This window comes from Leptonychotes weddellii, chromosome 3 (genome assembly GCF_054177405.1).
Source record: "Leptonychotes weddellii isolate Sample4059 chromosome 3, ASM5417740v2, whole genome shotgun sequence".
Taxonomy (NCBI): domain Eukaryota; kingdom Metazoa; phylum Chordata; class Mammalia; order Carnivora; family Phocidae; genus Leptonychotes; species Leptonychotes weddellii.
The window spans coordinates 175,756,317-175,778,650 of record NC_138371.1 but is presented as its reverse complement, the minus strand read 5'-3'; the positions used below and the strand labels follow the sequence as shown (position 1 = coordinate 175,778,650).

Here is a 22,334-nt window from a genome sequence, read left to right as displayed (position 1 = left end):
GGGACTCACACCAGGGATCCTGAGCATCACGGTCCTGGGGAATTCACACCAGGACTGCTGAGCACCATGGTCCTGGAGGACTCACACCAGGGATCCTGAGCATAAAAGGCCAGGCAAAGACACTGAGGCTTTCCAACCCCAGATAACTGACAGAAGCCTCATCCCTTAGTTTTGCCTTTCCTCTCCCTGGCCTCTGGTTTGCTTAGAGCAGAAGGTGGTTGTGACCCAGAAAAGCACTTTGGGTATAAGAATGTACATTTGTATGGTAAAGGATTGAACTCGCTCAAAGAGCTCCTAGGCAGTGACCTCCACACCCTGGCTGGTGAAGTTGGACACTTTTAATTTAATCTGCCTGATAAGAATGTTGTTTCCCTGGGGGCTTTGGCCCATACTGGATGGTCTAACAACGTGATTCATGGTGGGGTCTTGGGCCACACAGTGTCACCTCCACCTCTGGAGGAGCTGGAGACTAAGGTCAGCCATGTCTACATGACTGAGCCCAGTACAGTCTCTGGATAAGGAGGCTCAGGGTGCTTCCTGGGGTGGTGGTGACACTCCCTAAGTCTCGTCACACATTGTTCTTGGAGAACGGAAGGCTGTCCGTGGTACTTCACTGGGAGAGGACAATGGGAAGCTCATACCTGTCCCTCTGCTGACTTTATTCTGTGTCCTTCCACTGTAATAAGCTGTAATTTTGAGTATATCTGATGGTCTGAGGAACCCCTGAACTCTGCAATACTTTAATATTTGAAAGGTGAAAAAATACCTCACACTTTTGTAAAGCAGGAAGGGAAGACACAGTTTTCCTAGCTGTCTCGACTGGAAGCTGGGCAGCCATGCAGAGCCCTCACTGGGCTCTCTCCAGGTGTATCTGAAGCTCCCAGCACTGGGAACCCAAGGGTTTTAGGATTCCCAGAAGTGGATAGGGGGCGACCAAGTTTGAGAACGAGCACCTTAGAACCAAGACTCTCGTGTTGGCGGGGGAGCAGGCCATGCCCATCAGCCTGTTGGGGGCTCTGTCTGCAAACTGTGGGGTTCCTCACTTGTCTCACAGTTCCGGCCCTGGAAACTGTCGAGGCAGAAGCAGATGTAGGACTGGAGCTGGTCCTCACAGGTGCCTCCATTCCGGCACGGGTTCGAGGCACATTGGTCCCCATCTGTGGAGAGCATCAGTGTCAGTATGCTGAGGAGAGGGGCTGGTGGGTGGGATGAAAATGGGCCATTTACCAACTCACCAGTGTAAGAAATCCAGAACCGCTTCTGAGGGAACAAGAGGAAGCAGTGTGAGACACGTTCACCAGAAGCAAATACGTATGGTGTCCACAGACTGGACTTGGGAGCTGGGGTGAACTGTGGTGGGCTGGGGGCTTCTGATCTGGGGCCCTTTGAGGTGGGCTCTGGAAGCCAGACTTTTCCTTTGGGGATGAAGTGAGTTTTTCCAGGGGGAGGAAGTTTTTTCCTAATCCTATCCCCTCCACCCCAGATCGCTAAGACCACCAGAGATCACAAATTTCCCTCTCCAAATTCAGAATTCCTGAGTTTCTGCCCCAACTCTGCCACCTCCAAGATGTGACCTTGGGACAGGACATATGTGCTCTCTGAGCCTCCATTTCCGCCTCTGGTGATGAGGAGGAAATCCATACACATGTGTGACAGGAGAAGGCGGCAATGGATGCAAAGGGCTCTAACAAATTTATTCCTGAGGAATCTTCTGGCCAAGCAAACTGAAACCCAGGATTACCTTAAGAATAAAATAAGATGAGAACTGTGGGACATGCGTTGAAAAACCAAGTAGTGCACAAATGCAAGGAGTGACCATCCTCAATGTACCTGAAAAGGGTCATGTTAGCCTCTGTCTCAAGTAGCCTTGCTTCCTGTTGAGTGTGAAGTGTGTCCCATGAGTGTGAGGTGTCCTGTGAGTGCGAGGTGATGTCCTGTGAGTGTGAGGTGGTGTCCTGTGAGTATGAGGTGTCCTGTGGGTGTGAGGTGTCCTGTAGTGTGAGGTGGTGTCCTGTGAGTGTGAGGTGGTGTCCTGTGAGTATGAGGTGTCCTGTGAGTGTGAGGTGTCCTGTGAGTGTGAAGTGTTATCCTGTGGGTGTGTGGTGTCCTGTGGGTGTGAGGTGTCCTTTGAGTGTGCGGTGTGTGTCCTGTGAGTGTGAGGTGTCCTGTGGGTGTGCGGTGTGTGTCCTGTGAGTGTGAGGTGTCCTGTGAGTGTGAGGTGATGTCCTGTGAGTGTGAGGTGGTGTCCTGTGGGTGTGAGGTATCCTGTGGGTATGAGGTGTCCTGTGAGTGTGAGGTGGTGTCCTGTGGGTGTGAGGTGTCCTGTGAGTGTGAGGTGGTGTCCTGTGGGTGTGAGGTGTCCTGTGGGTGTGTGGTGTGTTTCCTGTGGTGTGAGGTGTGTGTCCCGTGGGTGAGGTGTATGTCCCCTGCGAGGTGAGTGTCTTGTAAGTGTGAGACGTCCCGTGAGGGGAAGTGTGGTTTCGTCTCCTCAGCATCTGAGGGGCGCCCCCGCCCAAGGAGCTGGAAGGGGTGTGGTACAACTGAATGTTCCTCTTTGAGGAGCGAGAAGAGCAACGAGCCCTCTCTCGGCTTCGGGCCCCGCGCATGTGGAGGCCGTGGCGGCTGCCTAAGTCTCCTCACACAAGTTGTCCTAGGAGGCGTCCGCAGGCGGGCGCTGCTGTGAGGGGCTCGCCCAGGCGCGGGTCTCCGAGGTCGGCTCTGTCAGCGGCGCCTCCCCAAAGCACGGGCACTTTGGGGCTCAGGGACCTTCCCTGGGGAGGCACGGGACACATCGAGCGCGCTGTTCACACTGTATTTTCTGAGGCCGAGTTGGGGCGCCCGGTGTGGCAGCGAGGGGGACGCCCCTGGGAGCGGGTGGGCGGCCGGGGCGTCGCAGGAGGGCCGACCGACCAGAGGGCAGCTGTCCTTCAGGCCCGGGGGACCGGACGCCGAGGCCTGCGCCTGCGGGAGCCCCGGGCCGCACCCGCGCAGGGAGCCTGGGCGCGCGCCCCTGCCGGGCGGACTCACCGTCCTCTCGGCGTCCTGGAAGATCTCCCTGGCCTCCTCGAAGGAGCAGAGCTCCTCCCTGCACTCCCTCTCCAGGGAGCTGGGCCTCAGCTCCTCCAGGAACAGGTTGGCGCGCCTCTGCCTGTGCAAGACGCCGTGGGCCTCCTCCTGGGTGAGGAAGACTGAGAGACGGGGTCCCGTGAGCCCCGCCACCACCGCGCGGCGTGTCCCGCCGAGCCACGGGCTCAGGGCTTCCTGGCCGGCCACAGCAGCGTGGCAGCTCTGTGTGCGAGCGTGGGACTTTCCTTCGCTATCTTCTAACGTCACACACTCGTCCCTTCTGGCCCGGTCGCCACCCCACGGAAGGACTCCGAGGCGGGCACGCAGACCTCGCGGGAAGGAGAGCCTGGCCACACGATCTGAGCCAGTCCGTGACGGCGTCCCCCGCGCCATGAAACGCGACGTTTCAGAAGACGTAATATTAAATGAAATAAGATAATCAAATCACACATACTGTTAATAAAATGTAAAAATGCACATATATATGCAGATGCAACTTAGTGAAAGAATGTACATAAAAAAATTAACTTTGGGGATTAAAATTTATTCTGTTTTAAAACATGTACAATCAACTTCTATAATGAAAATATGCGTCCACTGCATCCTAGCAGCTGGGACGTGGCGTGGCAAGTGGTGGGATGACTGCGCGGGGGTCCTACCAGGGACTGGGGGGCGGCTCCGCTGGAGGTGAGGCTGCTGCGGCCACGCGGGAGGAGCCAGGAGAGGCCTGCCGGGCGCGGTGGCGGGAAGAGGGGTCTCTCGCACCCGGGCCATCCTCCCCAGCTCTCCCCGAGCTCCAGCCCGTCCCTGGGGCTCCCTGTCCCCCCGCCCCGCCAACCCGGACCCTCGCTCTGCTTTACCACAGCCTCTCCCTCCTTTTTTTTTTTTTTTAAGATTTTATTTATTTATTTGAGAGAGAGAATGAGAGAGAGAGCACATGAGGGGGGGAGGGTCAGAGGGAGAAGCAGACTCCCCGCCGAGCAGGGGGCCCGATGCGGGACTCGATCCCGGGACTCCAGGCTCATGACCTGAGCCGAAGGCAGTCGCTTAACCGACTGAGCCACCCAGGCGCCCCCAGCCTCTCCCTCTTCGAAAGCATGTTCCTGGCCTTCCATGAAGATGCTTACACTGACTTCTGTGTCCAGTGTAAGCAAAGCCACCCAGGACCCCTGCTTCGGAGCAGTGCAGGCTCCCCGGGGGCCTTTCTTGGTGGCAGGAGGCCTGCTGATGCTGACCCCCTGACACTCCCTGTCTGGCCGCCGGGGGCCTTCCTGGGTCCTCTTCCCCGGGTCCTCCTCTCCACTCTTTGCTGCCAGCCCTTGACTTTTGATATCCTTCAGGGTTGGGTTTTCTGTTCTAAAGATGCTCCAAGCCAGGCACCCCATTTCCACTTCAGCCCTCCCTCAAACCACCAGAAGCTGCATATGTCCCCGAGCCCCAGGTCTCTAGAGGCCACCTCCCTGCAAACTGAGGGACCTGCATGCACAGCCACCCCGTGCGCCTGGCCTCCCCACCTCCGCCCCACCGGGCCTGCTTTTCCCATCCTCGTCCCGCCTTGGTGAACGGCTCTGCTCCCTCCCAAGAGTATCTGAGCTCTCGCAGCCAGCTCTGCCCTGAGCTCTGTGCACCTGCCCCCACGACCCCAGCTCAGGGGCTTGTGCGTCCTTGGGGCCCCTCTCCAGGCCCTGGCCTGCTGCCTCTTTCCAGCTTCTCACAGTGACCCCGGTAGCTTCTTGCAGGTAGCTGTCCCCCATTTTGCTTATGAGGAACAGGGTGGGTGGGGTTTAGAGCTCACCCAAGGCCACTCAGGTGGGGAATGGGACCAGTTTGAACACCTTGGATTTGAGGTTTCTTTAGGACACCCAGGCAGACATGCAGACTACGTCATCCTAAGAGAGGGCAGGGTGACGGAGATGAGGACACTGAGGTCGGTGACAACCATACGGAGACAGAGGCTGAGGCTGGGAAAGCCCCCGGGGCCCCCGGGGCCCCCGGGGCAGACTGCACCATTGGGGGTGGGCTGTGTGAGAGCAGCTGGGCTGCAAGAGGGGATGGGCAGGGTGGGAGCAAAGCCAGGACTGAGGGGCAGGAGCAAGGGGGAAACTGAGTCCCAGAGGAGAGGTGAGTGCAGCCTGGAGACCCGCGGACTCGGCTTCCGGGAAGGAAGGGCTGTGTCCGGTGGGGAGGCTTCGCAGGAGGGGGCGGGGCAAGGGGGAGGGGCAGCTCCCAGGCCGAGAGGCCGAGGGGACCACCTCTCTGCTTTACAATGACGGCGTTTCGTGGGTGTGTATTCCTGGGGAGCCCGCCTGGTCTGGAAGGAGAGGTTGAGGGAAACCCAAGAACTCAAGGGTTGGGGGGTGCTTACACCCACCGGAGGCGCCCAGAGTGGGGACGTCTACCCTCTCTACCCTCGGAGGGCAGCAAATGTGCACCCGACAGCCCTCGGGAGCCAGAGGCAAGTCTGATAATTGTGGGCAATCAGTGAAAGCCGGGCGGGGTGGGGGACGACCCTGGCCAGCACTGTCTTCCTGCCCCGAGGAAGGATAAAGCAGCCTTGCCCTTGCCAGAGCCGAGGTGCTGTCCTTTGGGCACCTGCAGGAATCGGGCCGGCGCCCCGTCCCGTCCCGGGCTAGCTGCTGGTGTGGGACAGTGTCTGTGTCGTGACCACGGCCGCCCTGCCGGACCTGCAAGTCTCCAAGGGACCGCTTATAAAGCACGTCCCTCTATCTCCGTCTTTTGGCCCCTCAGCGCCGTGGTGGCGGGGAGGTGTCTGCGGTCACAGCCGTGTCCCTACCCTGTCCCTGGCACTGGCCGACTGAGAACCAGGCGAGCAGAGCGGGAGGGGGGCATCCCAGCCCGCACCCCTGAGCCGGGATCCTGGGTGCAGACCACATGGGAGCCGCCGGCCACGGCAGTGTCCGCCACGAGGTGGGCCGTGGGAGGTGTGGGTGTCAGTGGCCGCTCACACGGGTTTACAGGACCCTCCACCCTGACATACCTGCGGCCGGAGACCCCTGCAGGCCCAGGAGAAGGCAGAGGAGGGCCAGCTCACCCGCCCGGGAAACCATGGTGAGACCGGTGGTGTCGCACGGTCTGATGACATTCCGGCGGGGGGTGGCGGGCAAAGTCCTGGCCTCCACGCAGGGCAGAGGGGTGGGGGAGGGAGGACTCGCCTCCCAAACCCAGGGGGCGGGGCGGCGCGAGGCCCCTGCCGGGAAGCCCCCGGTCCCTCCAGCACAGCTGTGTCTGCGGAGCGGGGGCCCCTGCGAGGAGACGGCGGTGTTGGGATCTGCATCGGCCGCGTGCACCTCAAGTGCCGTTGGGAACCCTGAGGCCCCCGGGACTTAGCGCGGCAGCTGGCCTCAGAATGGACGTGGGTGGAAAGCCGCTCCACGGTAGTAACTCCGGGGAGAGAGAGGATCTGGGCTATGGACGTGAGTACTCTCAAGAGGGCTGCCGCGGACACCTAGCCCGGGGGCCCGGCTTCCTGGGTGACCAGAGAGCCTCGTGGGGATGACCAGGAGGAGGGGCGCCTGCCGTCCCGGGCCCAGGCTGCCAGCTGGGGTGACCCTCCGTCCAGGGTTGGCGGGCATGGAGGGCTTTCTCAGGATGCCAGGCTTCCTGTCCCGACCAGGACCGTCCTGAGCCCCCGGCACTGTCGGTTACCCCAACCGGACTGACATGGGAACCCTGAAGCCCCCGGGGGGGCCCCTCCGCTGCGGCCACTGTGACTACAGCACCAGGAATCTGTCCTCTGCCAGTTCTGAAGGCCACAGGTCCTGGAGCCAAGTGTCTGTGGCAGGGCCTTGCTCTCTCCGGAGGCTCGAGGAGGGGACCTGCCTGCCCCTTCCCGCTGGCCCCTGCGTCTGCACCTCGAAGTTCCGTGGGCGGCAGGCGGCTCCTCGTTCGGGGCACCTGCAGACACCGCACTCCCATCCCGGCCTCGGCTGGCACATGGCCTCGCCACTGGGTGTCCGTGCCCGTCTCCTTACAGAGACACCATCCGTCCTTGGGTCGGGGCTCCTACTCAGGCTCACTCATCTAACCAGCCACAGCAGCAAGGCTTCTGCTGCCGGGCGAGGCTGCGTTCCGGGCTTCTGGGCGATGCAAACATAGGGAAGGCTCTCAGCCCGTGTCCATGCTCCTCTTGAGCGGACTGGAGCTGAGGCTGTTCTCAGAGCAGTGGCGTCTGGTTGCAGACTCGGGGCGACTGGCCGGGAGGTGCAGGAAAGGGACGTTCCTTCTCTGACTGCCCAAAGCTGCGGGGAACAGGATTTTGTGGGCAGCACCTGCTGGGCAGCAGAGGTCCGTGTGGGTTTGGGACACACGCTGGACTGAGCCCTTGAGTCCAGGGGTGGCGTGGGTCCTCCGGGGAGGTGGGGGACAGCACAGGCCAGTGGGGGATGTGGCCTTCTGCCCATGAAGGACAGCCAAGCGAAGGCAGGGAGCAGTCCTACCCCAGGCCCCGGTCGGTGAGCAGAAGCGGAGTGGGGCAGCCCCAGGGCTCGCTGGCGTCAGAGAGCTGGGCTCAGGGAGCAGGAGCCCCCCACCCGGACCCTACACCACGGCCACACGGTCCACTGAGCGAGGCAGGCCCCAACAACAGCGCAGGGTTGGGTCTGAGCCTGGGGCCCAGGCCGCGGGTCCACAGAGGGCTCCCGGGAGGTCAGTATTTGCTACATCTCTGTTCCGGTCTTTACTTCCAGCCCTTGTGCGATTTGGTTGTGCGGTGTCTTTTAGCAATTATCTGTTGCATCTGGTTTGATCCCCTCCCGACCGGTCGGCTTAGCAAGATTCTGGGCTGTGGGTGAGCGCAGCTCCGACCGGCCTCCGTGACTCCTTGCTTCCGTGGGTCACGCCTCCCTCCCCACCACTGTCCCTTCTGCCCCCGGACCCTCCTGGCTCAGAAGCCATCTCTTGGACTCTTGTTCCAACATAGCGATTTCACCATTTCTTTTGTTATCTTTACACTGTGGACACAATATGCGTGTTATTCTATTTCCATCATCTTCTGACAAAATGAAGCGTATGGGACATCGTCTGGGTCAAGCTCAGTGCCTGCCTCATTTCTCATGGGAGCTCGGGGTGCTGGGTGGACGTACGTGAGCACGATAAACACGGTGCCTGAGGAATTCTGTGCAGACAGCGAGAGGGGCTGATATTTATTCAAACTCCATCCACACAATAAAGAACTCTGATTTTTAAATTTCATTTACATCAGCAGAAAAAAAAAAAAAAAAGACCTGAAACGAAACAAGAAGCAGTGACAGGACGGGAGGTTTTAAAGTGCCTTAACGAAGATGGGCCCCCAGCGGTGGTGACGTGGCTGAGGCGGCAGGGGTGGATCTGGACGAGCAGCGTGCGGAGTAAACTGTCGGACGCGTCATGGTCTCACAACCAGACACCGAGGAAAGCTGCTGGGACGCACTGCAGAGGTGGGCCAGTGGGGGCCTCGTGGGCGGTGGGCGCGGCGGGCGCGGGGCACAGGGAGGGCTGTGAAGTGACAGTTTCCAGCATCGCGGGGGCCGTGGTGCGTCCCTGACACGGGACACCTACGTACACACACCCACATATGCACACGAACAAAAATATCTGCCCCCACCAGATACAGACGGTGTTTCCAAAGAACAGAATTTGTTTCCGAAACACAAAAAGGTAAAACACCAGAGTTTTCTTTCTGGTTCTGCCTCGGTTTCAGTAATGAACTCCTTGTGTTTCCGAGCTCGGGGGGTTTACCGAGTGCGGGAGGTGGCGGCGGGGGCCGCCGGAGGCTGGCGCTTCCACCCAGCCCGCGTGGGTAGCGCTCGCTCAGAGGGTACCCCACAAAAACCGCATCTTTACTTATTCTTTAAAAACAATAAAAAATCCTAATTCAGTGAAGCTAGGTAAAAAAATCAAGTTCCATTTTTTTTTGTAGAAAAGAAGCTAAATATTTTAAATTATAGTTTAAATTTTCTTTTGAAAATTAACCTACACAGATAAGGGACTCTCCTTGGTTTCCACTGCCTCTGTTTGTAGAAACGCTGCTGGATTTTATCGGGGGACGTGTGTTCACCCGCCTGTGGCCAGGCGGGCCTTGGCGAGGGCTTCCGTCCCCACGAGAGCCCCCAAATCTCCCAGCAGTATAAACAACGTGCTGTCATGTAAACCCCAGTAACAGAAAATAGTTTTGTATCAAATACAGTATCAAATTGTCATTTCATGTAAACACAGTGATTCTTGGTAAAGATTAGCGGCCAGAGTACCACAAAAAATGGCCATGGAATTAATCCCTGCTTTAAAAAAAACTTGTAAAAGACAAAACAGTCCCCCCACCAAGCTGCTGGGTCAGTGGACTCGTCACTCCCACGACATGCCTATTCCTGCAGGAAGCACCAGACCAGAAATGCCCGGAACCACGCAGAGCAGCTGGGACGGGCTCCTCGCGGTGGCCTGGTGCCCTCGGTCCATCCTGGTTTTCCCGGAAAGCTCAGTGTACCTCGGTCTTCGTGCAACTGGCTTCTGCACCCTCATCGGGGGTGGTCCTGGCGTGGAGGCCGCAGGGCAGAATCTTCCAGAACCTTCCCTCTGCGGGCCCCTGCGTCTGCACCTTGAGGTTCCGTGGGCGGCAGGCGGCTCCTCGTTGGGGTCTTGTCCGGGTCCTCCTTCCCCAGGCTCTTAGAGCACCGTCCCCTCACCAAACTAAGCAAGCCCAAGCAAAGGAAAACTTAGAGGCTCGCAGGCCGCACGGCCTCCTGCGGGGCCCGGCGCTACCCCTGGAGGTCTGAGAGGGGGGCCCCACAGCTCTCGCTGCAGCTGGAGGAGGTGCTCAGCAGGGCAGACCCCGCACTGGACTCTGCGGGAAAACCAGGCAAGAACGGCTGCGGCTGCGTGTCTGCACGCTCAAGCTCACGGCTGTGGAAACCCGCGGGCTCGGGGCACGGCCCGCGTGGGCCGGGGGTCTTACCTGAGCTGCTCAGGCACTGAGCCGAGCCGGACGTGCTGAGGAGCGTGGACAGACTGCTGGCCGGCACCCAGCTCTCCTTGCTGGAGGTCAGGTTCCTGACGTACCTGAAAGGGGCGTGGGCCGTCAGGGCTCCAGCCATGTGCCCCCCGCCCGCCCTGGGCGTCCTGGGCCTGAGCCCACTGCAGGCATCTTACCAAAGGCCCTCGTCGCCCTCGTGGACCACCTCCACCACGTCCCCACTTCTCACGGCAAGCGCGTCGGGGCTTTCCTTCTCGTCGCCCGTCACAACCGTGTACTTTCCCGGGACCTGGTGGCGGAGGAGGCGGCGCATCAAAGGGGACAGTCGGCGGCCCCCACGCCGAGCGAGGCCGCAGCGGCCGTCCGCCGCAGCCAAGCTCCCAGGGGGGCGTCCAGCAACAGAAGGACAACGAGCATTTCGTCGGGGCCCTGCTGTTTGTGGGGCTTTTGATGGGACTGCCACCTTAAATGGGAAGAGCTCCTGGTCGTAAGGAGATGCCAAGTCTCTCACTGCCACCGTGTTAAAAACCCAACCAACCGGTATGGTGCCCTGGCTCACGGCTGGTGGTCCGGCCTCAAACACAGCCCTCCGCCCCAGGACCTCGGCACCTGCCGTTCCCTCCTCATGGCACGACCTCCCCTTCCTTGGCTCCCATCCTCACCTAACACGCCCGCCTGTATCTGACCACCTTTCACTTTGTTTCCCTGTGAGAGTGGAGACTGCGTCTTTTGCTCTCTGCTCTGTTTGGTGTCTAGACTGCCTGACACCCAGTGTCTGCTGAGCACGTTCACACGGACGAAGCGCTGCCGTGTGGAGCCCTGGAGCTTGGACCAGGACAGCGCCAACTCTGATGGCTCATGCGTAAATGGCTTCTCCTTGCAGCTTGTGTTAAAGAAAGGGCCTGTTGGGCGCCTGGGTGGCTCAGTTGGTTGAGCAACTGCCTTCGGCTCAGGTCATGATCCTGGAGTCCCGGGATCGAGTGCCGCATCGGGCTCCCTGCTCGGCAGGGAATCTGCTTCTCCCTCTGACCCTCCTCCCTCTCATGCTCTCTGTTTCTCATTCTCTCTCTCTCTCGCAAATAAATAAAATCTTAAAAAAAAAAAAAAAGGGCCTGTTTAGACCCCAAATCCGCGTTCGAACAGTTGAGTTCTCCAAAAAGTGAGGGAGAGCCGTACGCACAGCTTTGCGGATGGTCCTAAGGGCATCCTCCTTGTCTGGAGGGCAGATCAGGTGTGTGCGAGAGAGCCTGTCTGCTGGGAGCCTGACGGTGGAGGAGGGTGGGCACCACCACGGTCGCACTCTGGAGCTCTCCCACCCAGGAGCCCGTGGTGCCGGGCTGACCGCCCCGGGGGACCCAAGGTTACCAGCTTCCTGGGGCCCACTCTGCCTTCCTCCTCTGCGTCTGAGGAATTAATCAGCTCTTCGGCACTGGACCAGCCGTCGTTGTCCTCAGGGGCCTCCAAGGGCTGAGACGTTTTGCTCCAGCCTGAGAGAGAACAGACTCCAGTGAGGACCACCCTCAACCGCAAGCCTGTCTGAAGGTGGTCCGCACAATTCCCGCCACCCTGCAACGTGCGCCCGGAGGGGCCTGCCCCCCGGAGCGGGACACACGGCGGACTTCCAGAACGCCTGCTGACACACATGTCCCCACTGTGCACCGTCCGGGGAGGCCCCGAGCACCGGCGAGCGTCGCCAGCCCAGCCTAGGGGAGGCAGCGAAGCCAGCCCTCAGGGAGGTGATCCCGCAGGCTCTGCAGCGATGCCCTGCAGACCCGGGGAGCACAGAGCCCTGAATGTCACCAGTCGGAGACGCCACTACCCATCCGTGTTGGAGCAAACACCACCAGAGGGAAGGGGTTTGCAATTAGCGCCTGGAGCTCGCACACGCATCATGCCGCCTGGAGGAGCACTGCTCACAGCAGCAGCTGAGGCGAGCGGCACGTGCCCCGTGCCGGCACCGTCCTGGCCCATGAGGTCGGGGCACCGTGACCCTCACGGCACAGACCAGCAGACGCCGCACACAGACCCGAGCCACGCCTCTGCACTTCTGGGGCCACAGAGTGCGGCTGGGCCAGCACGTGTGGGGAGAGAACTTGTGGGGACTTTATGAAATGTGCTCATGTCCCCTCATCAGTGTTCCCCCTGCCCTGCAGCCCCAAAGAATAACATCTGTATTTCCCATTTGCAGGAAATTTTGGGAAGAACGCAAGCGAGGGGAGATGGGGGCGACGGATTCCCGACTCTGAACACCATAAACGCCAACAGTAACGTGAGAGGCGGGAGTCCACTCCTGTGGCATGAGGACCATGGGCACAGCCTGGGGTCGGTGGGAAGACCGCGCGCTGGCTGTGGGCTTGGCATGCCAGTTCCAGATCCCATGTGGCCTGGGCAAGTGTGCTTTCCCCGAGGACGAAGGGCTCGCTCCCCTCTGTGAGGCAAGCTGCCGGACAGGCCCGTCCCCGAGGCCTGTGATGTTTCAAGTTGGCCATGAAACGCTTGTGCTAAAGGGACACTAGGAGTCTCATCTTCATAGGAAGGGAGCTGGGGCCTAGAGCTCCCCATCAGCCAGCAGTGCTGAGCCCGGAAAGAAGAGTGTGAGAGCCACAGAGGCCTCTGGAGCCCCAGGACCCCACTCCACACCAGCAGGCCCAGCATCAGAGAGCCCCTGAACCCGGCCTTCTCAGGGCTGGGCCGCGGGGCGAGTGGCGGGGGGCTGGTGTCTGTGCAGGGATGGGGCACTGGGGTTTCCCACTGCAAACCACCCAGCCTAGCCCCCTCACTCGTCTGGGGGTGTGCACAGCATGCCAAAGGCAGATGGGGGGGCCTTGGGGCCCCAGTGCCAGGCGGCCTGGCTGGAGGGTCTCCTGTTGCAGCCCACCACCACACACGGGGCTCCCGGCCACACAGAGGCAGACGTGGGCCTGTGGTGCTCCCCTCTCTGCCCCGGGGCCTCGGGGAAAGCCTCTCTACCAGGCTCAAGCAGCTGCCCGCGTTAAAACCACATTCAAACAAGGGCGTTAGGAAGGTACCGAGGCCCAATGCACGTGAGGTACCAACTGGGGGATGAGGAGACACGTGTTTGGAACCGGACGGCACCCCTCAATCTACGCAGATGCTGGTGAGTTTGTAGGACATGACGCCAACACGACCGTGAACGTGGTCCCCTCTATTCTCTGCAAAATCGTCCCTGATATTGACATTGAGTAAAACGATGGGCAGATGAAGCTTCTCGGGGGGCAAGCATGTAAGCGTTTGTGAGAGGGCCCAGGAGGCTGGTGGCTCGATGTGGTCAGCCACAGAGCGGGCAACGGGGAGCAGAGGAGTTGGAGGGCGGGGGGACTGGCGGTGGGGCCCCAGGTGCCACGCTCAGGTCCCGTCTATGGTGACCTGCGAAGCCGCCTCATTTTCCTATCACAGGCGAGGACACACAACTTGGCTGAAAGGCGGTAGGAACCGCGGGCAAGTGGCCACAGCGGGGCTCAGGCCCCTTCACCAGCTTCCTGCACGAGGGACGTCAGCCAGGGCAACGCTCAGACGTCTCCAGGTCTTAAGTAGAAAACAAGGCTGTCAATGGAGAAGTGACCCCTGTCCCAGGCCCTGGGACCTCAGCGGCAGCCCCTGGATGCTGTCCACCCACATGAAGGCTGTGGGAAGCCCCTGGCCTCCGAGCTGGTCACGCGGGGGCAGGCGGAGAGCTGCCGTCTGGGTCCCGGGCACACAGACCTGTGCTCAAGGCCGAGTGTGCTGGGTGACCTCTGGATGGTCCTGGGGTTGGGGGGTGTGAGGTCAACTGCACCCCTTGGGAACCTTCACAATTACTGGAAAACTCAAGAGGATTCAAAGTGAATCCCTCCCTGCAAACCTAAGACCCTCAGCCTTGGCCGGGGGGGGGTCTTTGGATTTTGCGGGGGACATGCTTTGCCCTCGTGATATGAGGGGCAGAAGGTAGAAGGCCTGAGGTCCAGTACAGAGCTTGGCCCCACCTGTCTGTACAGCCCGTCATCCTCCCATGAAATGGGGGGTCGGCAGGACCCCATTGGTGGCTACCTTCTGTGCTTCCAACAAGAAGCTTCGGGACAACCGGCGCCGCCGGGGCGAGGCTGGTGCTGCAGGGGCCCGAGGACGGGGTGCCCCACAGCCTGCCACGGCTGCCGTGACAGCCCACCCCAGCCCACGTGCTGGCCAGGCACCAGCAGCCTCTAACGGGTGGCCCCGGTGCTTCTGCAGGTTCTGGGCAGAGCCGGCGCGAGTCCAGCTGAGACGGGTCCGTCATCACGGTATGTCGCCAGAGCATCATGCTTTTGGAGACAACAGTGAATCTGCCCCTGGCTGGGAGAGACCTATTTTGTTTTGTGTTTCAGTGGCGACGAAGGGCAAGACAGTGTCCCTAACCAGATGGGTAAACGGAGGTCCGGCTACGTTCAGAAGGTGGAGCCACTCTACCTCGTAAACCAAAAGGCGTTGGGTCGCTCTTTACTTCGTGTCGCTTAGCTTTTTTGTCAGGGCTGGTAGGAGAAGCTGCAGAAGGAGGAAGAGGCAAAAATACGTGAGGACCTGCGTGCAGGGTGCAGGGGGAGGCGAGAGGAGCAGTGTTCACGCTGGGAGGGGACACAGACCCCCAGCGGGCTCATTGTCACTGTGCAGAGTAGCTGCCTGTGAGCAGAACGAAGCTAGCGGACGTCCCTCGCGCGGGGGACAGGAGAGGCCCCGGAGAGCAGGAGGGGAGGCGGTGCCCGCGTCCTAGGGGCCACGTGGAGGCGCGTTAACTCTGCACAGAAGGACGCGTGGGACGCACACTTGCCGTGCTCATTAGCCAACTGTAGAGCTCCAGGACGTGTCCTTTTTTTTTTTTTTTGGAAGTTTGAGGCCAGCTTAACACTACTTTACAAATTGAAACAAAATTGAAACCAAAACCCTCCAGTTTTCTGGACCAGTGAAAACTGGCTTTTAGTTTCAGGCAGGGAGTCCAGTGCTTGCTCCCTGAGCTACCTCCGTGAGCGCCCCTCCGCACGGCTCACCGCCAAGCAGCACTGAAAGGCGGCCCAGCTCTCGGAGATGTCTGTGCGAGGGACCCTCTAGGCGCCCTGTGCCTAACGACCGCCCCTCAGGGGCAGGCGACACCAGCTGGCGCGCCGTGGGGAGCAGGACACCTGCGGGGGCCGAACAGGACCGAGCAGGAAAGGGGCGGGGGGCGCGGGGGGCGCCGCCCCGAGAAAACCAAGAAAAGCAATGACACTCTGGTTTCTGAGCGAGCCTTCGCTGGAAAAGCCAGCTTGCACCTTGTCAAACCAAAGGCCCCGCCGAGGGAACCCGGCCGCGTGTCCCGCAGACACACCAGCACGAGGACACGCGGTTCGGTGGGGAGCGCGCAGCAGCCGCCCACACAGATGAGCACCACACGAATGGATGACAGACAGGCCACCACGGTGAGGGACACATCCACGGCATGGATTTTAGGTGGGTGCCTTTTACCTTTCTGACCTTTGAGGTTAGCAAAGCCCTGCAGAGTAAAGCGCTTTCTGGAAAGCGCGGAGCTTTCTGAGGTAGAGCTAGTGACCGTGTCATCTACAAAGGAAGAGAGAGGGATGGTGTGGGGGCGCTCGGGGCACACGTCCGGTCACGCGGGCTCTCCTCCGGGCACCCCGGCCGCCAGGAAGGGCGCGTCTCTGGGAGGTCCCGGACACGCCTGCTCACCGACACCGTGACGCAGCTCCCGGCGCAGACACCCACCTCTGCCCTTCTCGGGGGGCTTCGGCAACGACGTGGGGCTCACGTATCCTTCCAGGCTCAGGGGGTCAGTTTTCCTTTCTTCCAACTTCTTGATGTTCCTCGTGCTCCCTTTCGAGGGACTAATGACGTCACACACCCCGGAAAAAGAAGGAGAAGTAGAACGTTGCGGGTTAGTGTTTCAAGTCCTCCCTGAGGATCCGAGGCTGCGCCGTCCCTGGGGCCCCACCGGGTCCTTCAAGCCCTTCCGGGTTCCCGGGGGCAGAACCACACGAGAACAAACCCCACATGCTGGGTGTGAATAGGAGGTGGGGGTTTCTCTGGGTTCGGGGGGCGGTCTTTCTCTTTTCAAAGTGTTGTTCTGCGGATCATTTCCCTGGACCATAGCCTGTCCCACCGAGGGTCAGAGGTGGCTCACAGCAGAAACAGGAGAAATAGTCACAAGGCCGCGTGAACGCGTACAGTAACGGGAAAGCTGAGGGCAGAGAAGGCACGACGAAGCCAGGGGAGGATGAGGCCGGCGTGCTGGGCTCTGCACCTCGGCCCCCACGGCCCCTGTCCCTGTCCGAGGTGCCACCGTCGCGGAAACATGGCGGCTGTCACGCGCGCCAGCCGCGCGTCCTGTGCTGACTTAACAGGAAATGACCCACAGACGGAAATCAGAGACGGTTAAGAGCTGGCCTCTGCCCAGGGTGGGGCCAGAGACCCCGTCCCCGAAGCTGGCCCGCGGGGACGGACCCCCCGCACGCAACGCCAGGGGGCGCTCCCGGGCCCTGCCGGCACACCTGGGGTGACCCAGACCCCAGTAAGGAGAGGCGGGTCACCGGCCGCGTGGACGCGTGCAGACCCGCGCCTGTCCCCGGCTGGAGGCGCTCACCTGGTGCTGGGCGGCGCGGGCAGAGGCAGGCTCTGGGACTGCTCGAGCGCTCTGTGCTGGCTGGCTTCTGCAGGGAGGGAACAGCCCCACTCACCAAATTTACCCCTCACCCTGCAGCACCGCCGAGAGCTCAGAATTTGGGGGGCGCTCTGGACGTGCGCAAAAATGCACCTGGAGCCAAAGCCAAGAGCAGCTCGTGGCCGCAGCGGCTCTTACCTCGGCAGGCTTGCAGCTGGCTGGTCAGCACCTTTCGGATCTCACTCACCCACGCAGCTTTGATTTCAGGGCTCGGTGCCTGAGGCCGGGAAGGAATGCCAGGAGGTGAGAACGCACGTTCCCTAAAGACACTGCTTTTCCTTTTACTCCTGAAGCTTCCGCGGACCACTTGGGAACGGACCATGGGAGCACTGCCCGGGAGAAAGGAGGCGATGGACGGTCCCCTTGCCTCGGGACTGCACCATGGGCACAGAGGGAGGGCCTGTGGGCCACACGGGCGGCGGGCTGACCGCCCGGCCTCCCCCACCACACCCTCGCTGGCGTCAGACTCAGTGGAAACCTGGGGCACAAACCGCCCTTTGGGAGCACGTCTCTCCGGGAAGTGGTCCGTGGCATCGTTTTATGACGAGGAAGACGGGAGAAGCTCCCAGGGCGCGAGCGGCGCGAGCCGCTGTCCTGCCTCGGTACCGCACGTGCGGCCAGAGGGCGGTGACAGCTGGGCTCTGGAGGCGGGGCCGGCGGAAAGCCAGAGTGCCGGCCGCCGTCCCCACAGCTCCTGGGGGCTGGTGCCCGAGCTGGAGCCGGGCACCATCTCTGCGGGGCTGCCGTGCTGGTGGGCACGCCGGGACAGGGTGCCGCGGCCACCGCATCCCCCGGGGCTGCCCCCGTGTCTGAACATGGAGGGCAACCCGAAGAGGCCTGCCCTGAGCGCTGGCCGACCCGATCACAGGCCCCAGGGACGGCTCACGTGGGCTCAGGGCGCACTCGCAGTCCTCCCACCTCCTGCCCTCACCAGCGCGGCCGTGAGGGCCAGGACAGCCTGGTCACGTGTGTAACACACGAGCCCGTGTTCCCTTTGTGCACCCTAACTGTGGGTTCCCCATACTTCCTCCTGGGTCCAGCTCAGGGCAGCCCCCCTACAAGGCCTCTGGGAGATAAGGCTCCACGGAAGCTTCCCGACGCCTGCCCTCGCCGGAGAGGCCCGACAAGTCCCTGACGCCTGGCCCGGGAGAACGCGGGGGCCCCACCTGTATGATGTACACCTCCTCCCTGGCGTTGTACCAGATCTCAAACTTCCTCACGTCGCCCTTCACGTTCTCTGTTATGCCGACGGCCGCCATCTGACCACGCAAAGCAGGGAGACAGACGTTCGTTATGTGTGACATGAGAGCACGCCACCCTCCCGCCTTTGAAAGGGGTCGGAGCATCCTTCAGATGCTGGAGGTGGTTTTGGGGTGGGGGCTGAGGCCGTCAGGGGGCCCGGACTCCCGCACCCAAAGACACGAGTGGCCTGCGCCAGAAGCCGGGCGGTGTGGTCGCGGCTGCTAGGACCTTGACCGCTGGCCCTCTCCCCTCCGCAGGGCCAGCGGCTGTAGGGAGGAAGCCTCCCCTCCGCAGGGCCAGTGGCTGTAGGCAGGAACCCTCACTCACGTTCAGGGACTGCTTGTAGCTGTAGGAAGGGGCCTTCTCGTATCCCTCCCCGTTCTCCTCCCTCTTCTTGCAGAAGAGCACAGCCTTCTCATGTAGGAAGAGGTGTCGCTGCATGGGCTTGAACCTGGCCAGGTCCTTCACCTTGGTGTGGCCCTTCTTGTGGTCCGTCCAGACGCTGAAGGAGCCCTGCATCAGCAGCTTCCCCAGGTCACTCAGGTTCCCCTAAGCCCAGAATGAACGTGGGGACTTATACGCACGTTGCCGAGGAAAGCAGCCCCCCTTGGAGGGCTGCGTCCTGTAGGACCCCCGCTCCGTAACGCTTGGGAAAAGGCAGAACTGTGGAGACAGGTGAGGGGTCGGGGGTGGCCAGGGGCTGGGGGAGGGTGAACGGGTGGAGCACGGGGGCTTTCGAGCAGTGAAACTCTGTCTGACACCGTCCTGGTGGACACAGGGTGTTCCACGTCTGTCCAAACCCATGGGAGGCACATCCTGGACTCTGGGTAGAGATGATGAACCAGCGGAGGCTCATCCCTGTGACAAAGGTCCCACCTGCTGGGTGTGGGGAACGGGGGGGGCTGTGCATGGGGGCGCAGGGGCATGGGGGAGGTCCTCGTGCCTTCCCTTATCCTTCTGCAAACCTAACACTGCTCTAAAAATAAAGCCTGTTAAATTCAGAAGAACAGGGCGGGCGCAAATTGACTTACAGAGAAGCAACAAAACTGATCTAATTCGGGCACAGGAGGAAAAAGCAGAGTCTGACCTTCACGCTCGCTTGTCCCCTGTCCCCAACCCACAAGCTGCAGCGAACACAGATCGGCTCTGAGCACCGCCGCCCTCAGGGCTCCTGCACTGATGGGCCACTCGGAGGGGTGAAGGCTCCCTGCAGTCGGGGGCACGCCCCGAGCTGGAGGTCCGTTCGCCCTGGGCCCGCCCCAGACGCCAGTCGGAACTGGGTTCCTGCCAGATTGCAGGGACACGCACGCACATGGATGCTCCCCGCACAGCTCTGCACGGATGGCAGGAGGACCGTCACCAGGCTCGTCGGCGGGAGGGGGAAGCCCTTACGTCGTAGCCGGTGATGGCGATCAGGTGCATGGAGTCGTTCACAGCCTTGAGGATGCCCAGGATGGAGCTCAGTGCCTCCTGCAGGTCCTCGGCCCCCTCGCAGCTCTTGCTGTATTTTAGCATCTCCTGGGGGACGAAGATGCCTTCACACATCCGTGGGACACGGGACTCCCCGCTCCGGCCCTGGGCACCTGCGTGGACCCTCGGGACACATAGCGTGGCTCCCTACGTGGCCAGGGAGGTCCAGGATGCCACCCCCCACAGCCTGCCTGTCCCAACGGTCCTGCCTGGTGCTGCAGACAGGGACATCCCCTGAGCCAGACGCTCGGCCAGGCCTCCCCAGGGCAGGCACCCCTTCTGCAGCTCACGTCTTCCCACTCCTAGACCTGTTATTCTTTCCTTTCGAACCTGACACCCCCAAACCCGTGATGGCTAAAGGCATCTGCGGGTCCACTGGCTCGTTCACTCTGGCCCGAAAAGGAAGCTGGACACAGGCAGCCTTGCAGGGAGGACCGCGTGTGGGCGCACGGCCTGGGGTGTGTGCGTGGAGACGCCTGGAGCACGTGCTCCGCGGGGCAGGTCTGCCCAACTGTTTGCCCCTGTGTCCACAGCCCCCCAACAATGGCCAGCACACAGTAGGTGCTCCACAAAGGTCTGTGAAGAGTCAGGGCCCTCGCAGAGGGGCTGGGACCGCGGCGCTCCGGGGTGGCCGGGGCAGCTGCAGGTGGGGGGCTGCGAGGCCGTGGTGGGGGCAGGCAGCTCACCTTGAGCAGCAGTTGGTACTTGGTGATTCTCTGGACCGGTTTCAGCAGGTAGGAGTCCAGACTCAGCTTGTGGTCCAGCTTCCTCTGACATTCCTGCAAACCCAGAGCCCGCCCGTTGGGACCGTCTCCGTCCCTGTGTGTGAGGGCGGCAGCAGGGGAGGCCGCGCGCTCACGGGGGGCTCCCCCAAACTCACCTGAAAGAATGGGCAGTCGGAACACTGTCTCCACAGGCTCTCGGAGCGCGGCTTGTTCTGACAATACTTCTCGTAGACCTGGAACTCCTCCATCTGACCCGGGGACAGAGCACGTCACAGGGCGCACCCATCCCCGCCTCCACCTCCACCTCCCATGCCGCATCGCAAGCCCACCAGGGTTCGCTTCAGAGCTGCGTTAGTCCCTCCTTCACACAGACTAGCACCACACAGCTGGCTTTTTGCCGTGAGAACAACAGACTAAAAACAGTGGCTGACCTTCTAACGAAAGAGCCTGCAGAGCTTGGTGCTCAAACGTGCGTGTGCACGGAGCTGCCCGGGGGTTTGTTAACACAGAACCCCCTGGAGGTTCTGAGTCGGCAGATGTGGGGTGGGACCTGAGAACCTGCATTTCCAGTAAGATCCCAGGATGCTGATGCTGCTGGCCAGGGCACCCACTTTGAGAACCACGGACCTCCAGCAGGACCCCCCCTCCACTCTCAAACAGCGCCGAGGAGGTCAACAGCGACCAGACCGAGTCAGAGCAGAAATACAGGTCCTCCTCCTTCCTTCTGCCTCTCGACCCCAGTTCACGCTGACGTGTCTCGACCTCTACATTATCGTATCGTGAAAATGGCTTGAGCTCAGCTACACTGTCCATGTCACCCAGCTCACAGTGTATCCGGACGGGCCTGAGAGCAACACCCTGTCCTGCTCCCACCGCTTCTCCCAGCCCGGAAGGAGCTGGACGTCGGCCGGGTCAAAGACGAGAAAAGGAAGGCGACCCGTCCCAGGCCCGCTCATGCGGGAGGGCTGGTGGCCGCGCCAAGACCAGACACAGGCACCAGCTCGAGGAAGGTCAGCTAAGTTCAGCTGCACAAAGTCTGCCGTGTGCTGTCGAGACAGACGCTTTCTAAGTCTGGCGCTTCTGAACCAGCTACTGGGCTTTAGATAAAGCCCTACCTCAGGCAGACCGGGAACACCTGCCCTTCGTGATTTCAGTGGGCTAGAAGGAGACTGTGATAGGGTTTAAAGTCATGATTGTTTCATGCAGTAATTTTAACAAGGTAGGCACGGCAAGGTGCACATTGAAAAAACACATACCCGTTCCAGGAAACACCTTCCAACCAGCTCTGGGCAGCCTGCGTAGTCTTCCAGCTCCCTCAGGAATATTCTAGACAGAGAAAGTGCGCCTGAGGTCACGTGAAGAGCAACCCGGAGGAGACGCCGGTCACAGATGAACAGATGTTATTTCCCAGGTCACGTTTATTTCTGACTCTGGACAGTCAGGAGACTGTGAGCGGGGCCCTGCAGCGCAGGCCGGGCTCTCCTGGGGGCCCGGCTGCAGCAAACTCGGGTTTAAGCAGACCTGGCCCCTTCGTGGGTCCCTTCAGGTGGCTGGTGTTGGCGTTCACACAGAAGTTAGGACTGCTGCTTTCTGCACGCCGGACGGGGACGAGGAGGCAGACAGAAGCTGGTGCAGCTGTGAGAGACCCGCCCAGACCCATCGAGCTCCGCAGGGGTCAATCCTGCCTCGAGGGAGAGCTCCCTGGGGTCAGTTCACAAGCACTGAGGCCTGGCCCAAGCTGAGGACACTGAGGGACCAGGCTACCTGACCTGTGCCCCCTCCGTGGGAAGGGAGCGGTCCGGGGGGTCCAGCGGCGCGCTGGTGCCTCCTCCGTAGGCAAGTGGGTGACCCAGGCTGAAAGGAGTCCCAAGCGCCCCCACAAGCCCAGGGGAGGCTTTCTCAGGACGCACAGGCCTGTGCTGTCTGTCTGACTGCCGCCCATGCATCTTGCGTCCACCCCCTCACGTCCTTGCCCACGAGCTCCCGCAAACTGCAGCGAGGAGCCAAGGGTGGGGGGACGGCCACGGGAGCATCGTTCGTACTTGCCCCAAAGCCACGGCGACCACAGACGGTGCTCGCGGGGGGAGAAGAGGCAGGACAGGGACGTCTGCAGCTGCCTCCTTTGCAAGGACGAGCTTGGGGACAAAACGGGCCTTGCTGAGTGGTGTGGCTTTGGTGCCACCCC

General features: G+C 61.2%; 2 protein-coding genes across 7 annotated transcripts in view; both read right to left on the bottom strand.

Annotated features, from left to right (window-relative positions):
* Window positions 1–6: 6 nt before the first annotated feature.
* LOC145720716 (coagulation factor VII-like) lies at window positions 7–6,311 on the bottom strand. The gene is made up of 4 exons (XM_081815233.1): window positions 6,065–6,311; window positions 3,028–3,188; window positions 1,236–1,260; window positions 7–1,157 (listed from the first exon to the last, which is right to left on the bottom strand). Exons 1-4 carry the CDS (start codon window positions 6,132–6,134, stop codon window positions 1,000–1,002), a joined length of 414 nt encoding a protein of 137 aa, XP_081671359.1. The 5' UTR covers window positions 6,135–6,311; the 3' UTR covers window positions 7–999.
* A 1,900-nt stretch (window positions 6,312–8,211) lies between these two features.
* MCF2L (MCF.2 cell line derived transforming sequence like) overlaps window positions 8,212–22,334 on the bottom strand; it is a 35,739-nt gene continuing 21,616 nt past the window's right edge. For 2 of the 6 annotated variants that reach the window (XM_081815226.1, XM_081815231.1), the window contains exons 16-30: window positions 21,406–21,475; window positions 20,305–20,397; window positions 20,111–20,203; window positions 19,347–19,472; window positions 18,282–18,503; window positions 17,879–17,971; window positions 16,851–16,929; window positions 16,635–16,701; window positions 15,761–15,879; window positions 15,503–15,595; window positions 14,474–14,548; window positions 11,396–11,517; window positions 10,207–10,319; window positions 10,013–10,116; window positions 8,212–9,901 (exon numbers count right to left, since the gene is read on the bottom strand). In XM_081815226.1, the coding sequence (XP_081671352.1) occupies window positions 9,816–9,901; window positions 10,013–10,116; window positions 10,207–10,319; window positions 11,396–11,517; window positions 14,474–14,548; window positions 15,503–15,595; window positions 15,761–15,879; window positions 16,635–16,701; window positions 16,851–16,929; window positions 17,879–17,971; window positions 18,282–18,503; window positions 19,347–19,472; window positions 20,111–20,203; window positions 20,305–20,397; window positions 21,406–21,475 (1,555 nt within the window). In that variant the 3' untranslated portion in view covers window positions 8,212–9,815. The remainder of the gene's footprint in view (window positions 9,902–10,012; window positions 10,117–10,206; window positions 10,320–11,395; window positions 11,518–14,473; window positions 14,549–15,502; window positions 15,596–15,760; window positions 15,880–16,634; window positions 16,702–16,850; window positions 16,930–17,878; window positions 17,972–18,281; window positions 18,504–19,346; window positions 19,473–20,110; window positions 20,204–20,304; window positions 20,398–21,405; window positions 21,476–22,334) is intronic. The other 4 variants (XM_081815228.1, XM_081815227.1, XM_081815230.1 and 1 more) reach the window with 4 other exon arrangements.